We start from the raw sequence: 6,000 nt of genomic DNA, 5'->3' as shown, positions 1-6,000 counted from the left end.
ATAAAAAAAAACAATATTTAAAAGGTCAAGGATAACAATGAAACAGTGCCTAAATCGGCAGCGATTTCACTTTTGAGGGGGGTAATCTCGTAAATGTGAAACAGTTAAAATCAATGCGACTACTAGCATTTACGTTCAAATCGAATTCATTAACATTTACTGCTTTTACGTACTTTATGTAAGTATGTTTTTTCATTCACACATACTTGTTTACTTATTAATGTATCTTTATATTAGTATACTAACTCGTATATTTATAAGTTCTTATCGTCATAATATGTTGTTTATATATATTCAAATTGTATGTTTTCCCATTATTTGCACATTTCAATGTACCTAACTATAGACTCAACGGCGTATATGACAGTCGGGGTAGAAGGTAATCCAGCGCCAACATTTAGATTCTACAAAGGGGTCAGCGAAATCATTGAGGGTGGCCGTTTTAAGTTCCTTACTGATGGTCAAACAAATTCTATTACACTCTGTATGCGAAAATGTAAGCCTAATGATGAAGGCAAATATAAAGTAGTTGTTGCAAATATACACGGCGAAGATTCTGCCGAAATGCAATTATATGTATCTGATTCTAGCGGCATGGATTTCCGGGCCATGCTCAAAAAACGTCGTTATCAAAAATGGGACAAAGAAGAAGAAGATCCCAATTGGGGTGAATTAAAACAAACTGAAAAACCATTGCCGACACTAAAAAAAGTAGAGAGGGTAAGAAGTGTTCGATACACAACATTCGATCATTGCAAATTAATCGTGCAAATTTACTAAATAATACTAACTAAACTGCCAAATGATAATACTATATATACTGTATACGCAAAATCATTTTGCTTAAAGTAAAATACTAATGGATTTTTTTATGTTAAAATTAATTTGGGAATTTTCTGAAAAATCAGACCTTTGGTTTATATTTCTCAATATTTCTGAAATTATTTTATGGTAATCAAATTTTAAATAATTTGTTCACAAACATTTCACATATAACATACATATTTCACTTCAATATCAGCGGATAAAAAATTTGTTAACTATATTTAACGAACATAGCCTAGAATATTAATGAAATAACATAAGTACTATATAAATTGTAATGTAAACTAAAGCGCTGTATCCGAAAAAATTATGTGTAGTTACCGCAATGCTACAACCCTGTTACTAACTAGATAATCTTTTACCGATGTATGGTGAGGCGTTGGCAGCGTTGTCAGAATTTTCGCATAAAGCGTGATTCTTTCTCATTAAAGGTAACTCTGTCGCAATAAATTTAGAACGATGTTTTAAGCATATATGTAGAAACATAGCATTAAGGAGCTATGGATGGTTATGCCAAACTTTAGCTCCAAAGTTTCAACGAGACTGCACGAAAGAAGTTGTGGTCTTTCCAAAAACAACAGTAAAACTTATTTCAAATGTGTAAATGCCTCTAAATCCGAAGCCGGATGACTGATGGCAGTGAAATACTCTAATGTGCTTCACGGCTCATTCCAATGTTTATTTTTGTTCAAAGTAAAACATTTCAAAGCACTGTAAATCATGACGGGTAGAAGATTTTCGACACTTTTGCAAAGTTAATCTGATCCCTGTAACAAATACACTACAAGCAGTCCTCTAGCTATTAGTCACCAAATGTGATAGTCTTGCGATTTACTTATCTTAATTGCGGCAGCTAGTAAGATTTTATGCATTTTTTGTATACAAATTTTTTTATTTGACAAAGTGTTTTTATGTAACAAAAAATGACTGTAAACTAATGTTATCGTAGACATCGCAATTACCGAACAACCTGTTCAGTTCAGACTACTTGAGTATATATGTAGCTGCCCCTTAAACTGGCTGATCAAAATCAGAATATGTAATGATCTTTTTATACCCTTTCATGCTAGAAAAATGCCCCTGAAAAGAGTATCATAACTTCGATGCTGCCGAAGTTAACGTTCATTCACGCTATCCGTCCTTTTGGAAAATAATATTTTTAATTCTGAAATTTTAATTATAGTTATGAAATATGCTTCGATTATGTTGGATAAAGATTAAATTTAGTTTGAGTATTATAACAATTGAGATAATAGTTTTTCTGCTTATGGTTGGCTTAACTTAAATTCAACTTTACAAAAATAATAAGAAAAGATTGACTTAAACATGCAATATCCGAAGCCTACATTACACACAGTATATGCATTGAATACCTACAAGTACACAAATGCATTAGTTGAAGTGTTATACAAATTTTTAAACTATAGATGAAATCACACAAATCATACATACATACATATGATCCAATGCAAAAACTAAAATTTTAATATATTTTATTTTCTATTATGCAAAAAACCACATGTATATAGGCACCTCGATCACGTAGACCGTCCCTAGCTGAATTGATACCCGATTGGCCAACATTACACCCATTTCGACGCGAGGAGGTTCGACTCAGGCATGAGCCCTGAAATAATTTTACTATTTCGACAATTTCTTATATTCCTTACCAAAGAATTTTGGCACTCAATTTGAGTATTATTTAGTACTACATATTATATGTTGTCTATTTAAGCTTTCTCTATCTCACATTTCCAATACAATACTCAATAATATTCGTAGTAATAATAATATTAATATTTATATGTAATCAAACTCAAAACTTCGGTTTAATATTTACATATACATAAATGTATGTGCTTATTCATTTAGTTATTGTTTTCACTTAGACTTTCAGAGATTTAAAACAGATTTATAAACATTGAGCGCCTACTCCAACAATTTTCTAACTGTCAATGAAAAATTTTTGTGTGTACAATTTTTGTTTTCGAAAACAACTCCTCTATTTCTTTTCTCTTTGATCTCAAATGTTATGTTTTTTTATGATCTATGTTTGATTTTACGCTCGGTTTTTTCGTATATTTTTTTGGACCTTTTAACACAGAAGATGGAAATTTTGCAATGCACTGTTTTGTATCACACTATAAAGGGTTTAGGCCAACGTTTACATTTTTAATACACAAAATACAAATTCTAACAATGTCTATTTATAGATGTTGTGCTAACACTTTTTGAAATTGTTCGAGGTTTTCGACAATTTGGATTTGCATTCGTATATGCCCAGCAGAAAAAGATAACGATGCAAATTCTGGATTCGAAAATCCGATGAATCCTTTTTAAATGGTTAATATATTAAAGTAGTCTTAAAAATTAACTTATTTCAACTTTTCGGGAGTTCTCGTGAAAAACTATCTCAGACTAAAATATAATAAAATCATCACCAACTTATGAATGAATTATTTATGTATTATATATGCATGGCACGCTAATGAAATAAAATGGAATTTGATCAAATACTAATTGGCATATTTTAGCTGCCTGTTTTTGCACATAAGTGAGCAAAACAAGTTTACGTACAAGGTATTTTTGTGAAGAAATTCAACTAAATCTTTAATTTCTTATATATAAAATCGCAAACTAATTATACAATTATAAAGTAACAAGAATCAGAAGGATAAAAAACATAAGGAAACTCAAATTTTAACATAAAAAAGTTTACGTAAAACTTTTAGACATTAAGTTACATTTTTTGTGGTAAAATAATTTTGGTTGGTCCTTCTTCTGAAATAATTACTCCGACGTTTTCTCGAACTAACACTTACTATATATGTCATTTCTTTCATTTTTCTCCCATTCAGCCTGTTTAAAGTCCCCTTGTATGATATTTGGATAATGCGAATACTCTTTTCCAACCAATTCCATAACATTTATGGAGTTTATATCTGGAGATGGGAGAGGCATATGTAGTTCTTTAGTATTGTATAAGAAAAACTCCTTAAAGAGATATGAGGTTTGCTTAAGATTGTTGTCCTGCTGAAATAGAAATTTTTTCTACTTTAATCCTTATTGAGATTTTTCTATTGTAGAATCAATAAATACAAATTTTCCGACTCCAACTGTAAAAGGGTATAACCTCCCCATTACGGCTTCCACCTCCATGTTTAACAGTTTGTATATTTCAGACTGTGTCATCAGTTACAATGCCTGTTGTACATAAGATATATCGAATTGCGCCTAGCGAACTCCGTTACGGTACACCAGCTCCTATCGATTGTTCCTCTCAAATCAATTTTGAAAAGTTTTAAAGACAAATGGGTTATTACTGTTAGATTTACACAAAAGACGCAGGAAAAAACATCAAACAAATTACGTAAGCTTTTTGATGTGATTTTTAGTTTCTACGCCAAGTTGAATGCAAGAGATTTTCCAATTACGTTGTGTTTTTGTTGTACATAATTATTATCCTAACATATAAATAAAAGCATTTTATCTGTAGGATGCATGCAGTCAAGCATACAAAATAAATAACATATAAATTAACAATTAAAATATGTATGTATCTGCATTTAACTTCAATTTTTAATGCAAATGGGACATAAAAATCACAATTAAATGACTAAAGACCATTTGCATTTATATATGTTTCTATTTATATATTATAATATAATTAAATTTGCTATAAACTGCATTAATATATATATACCAAGCCAAAATAGTTAACATTTAAGCGCCTGCTCGAAGTCAGCAATTTTATTACGAAAAGGTTGTTAAGTTGGCAGAGCAAAGAACACAATTTCTAAAAATAAAATCCCTTTTTTTATTTTGGGTTAGACAATATTTTCTCAATTAATTTAAAATTTTTATACAGTACTATTAAGGATTTGCTTTATTTTGGAGTATGTGTTTTGTTTTCTTACCAAATGCTTAACTTTTCATCCAACTTAATGAATATCGTGTTGGAATTTTGTGTACTTATTGTAATATGTGTACATATATATATGTGCCACAAACTTCTTTAACATTCAAATACATCACTAAAAGTTAAATTTTTGTTAATTCCCAACTGAAAACGTAACACTTAACAAAAAAACAAAAAAAATTTATAAAAAGTTTTTTGTATCACATATATGTATGCGCCGTAGTATAAATATGAAATCTATATTCTGCTTGCATCTATACTTACCGAATAGCAGAATATGTACGTATTTTCAATTGACGTACATGCAATCAATCAGTTGGAAAACGTTGTTAGTAATTTTGCTAATTCTTGCGGACACAATTTTGGTGTTGCCCGAATGAAATAAATATAATATGATGTATGACAATTGAAAAATTATTTATACAATATTATTTCTTTTCCCATTTTTGACAACGCAAACCTTAATTTCGTCCTACTCCCAAAAACAAACAAAAACGGCCGGCGTTACCGACATATAAACTAAATGGAATATTACAACAATTGTCTGCGTTAAATTTTAAAATACGACGTAAAATATTGAAAATTACTACGGAATGATCAATAATAAATTTAAATTAAATGTACAATTATAATAATCTAAACAAAAATTAACCATTCAATTAAACATATTAAAAAAACAGAAGCAAGAATCCTTCTTAAGTCCGCTCATCGATCAATTTGCCAAGGAAGGTAAAGACAAGAAAGTTGTATTTGAAGCGCGTTTTAGTAAGCCAAATTGTAAACCCAAGTGGATGTTGCGAAAAGATGTAAGTATACAAAAATAGATAACTAAAAGTTTATATTAACGGTGTAGGATCAACTACTATATACAAATAATTTATATTCAGTAAATTTTCTACATTTTAATCAAAATATTTGAGCCCAGTGTACATTTATTTTTACCACTCACTAAAATTAAAAGAGAGGCTGAGTTAAACGGCTGACGCCTCAACATGGCGGTACTTGGATTGTTACGTACAGTCCTCTAGGAAGCCAGCTTAAAAACTCCTGTAGTTGGAAACCGAATATCGACAAACCGCCCTGATTCTATACCAAACTGCTTAGGTGCTTAGTTTCTATTGCCGTTATTTCGAATACCCATATGGTTTGCTGAACTGGTCTTAGGTCCGACAATTCAGTAGTGAACCACAAGTAGCCATCGTCGTACCTCCAAGTTCACATTTATTTATTGAGACTTAAGTACCTGTCGCAACAAC

At 30.4% G+C, this 6,000-nt stretch overlaps 2 protein-coding genes across 24 annotated transcripts in view; one reads left to right on the top strand and one right to left on the bottom strand.

Moving 5' to 3' along the window:
* Nucleotides 1-6,000, bottom strand: part of LOC108969217 (potassium voltage-gated channel protein Shal) — a 172,881-nt gene that overhangs the window by 316 nt on the left and 166,565 nt on the right. The gene's annotated exons all lie outside the window — the stretch shown is intronic.
* LOC108969215 (twitchin) overlaps nucleotides 1-6,000 on the top strand; it is a 102,971-nt gene that overhangs the window by 59,121 nt on the left and 37,850 nt on the right. For 21 of the 22 annotated variants that reach the window (XM_018933779.1, XM_018933771.1, XM_018933773.1 and 18 more), the window contains 2 exons: nucleotides 347-720; nucleotides 5,425-5,550. In XM_018933779.1, the coding sequence (XP_018789324.1) occupies nucleotides 347-720; nucleotides 5,425-5,550 (500 nt within the window). The remainder of the gene's footprint in view (nucleotides 1-346; nucleotides 721-5,424; nucleotides 5,551-6,000) is intronic. The other variant, XM_018933770.1, reaches the window with a different exon arrangement.

The sequence above is a fragment of the Bactrocera latifrons genome, unplaced genomic scaffold (genome assembly GCF_001853355.1).
Source record: "Bactrocera latifrons isolate USDA-ARS-PBARC rearing strain unplaced genomic scaffold, ASM185335v1 scaffold_244, whole genome shotgun sequence".
NCBI classification, from domain to species: Eukaryota; Metazoa; Arthropoda; class Insecta; order Diptera; family Tephritidae; genus Bactrocera; species Bactrocera latifrons.
This window is presented reverse-complemented; position numbering and strand designations above follow the sequence as displayed.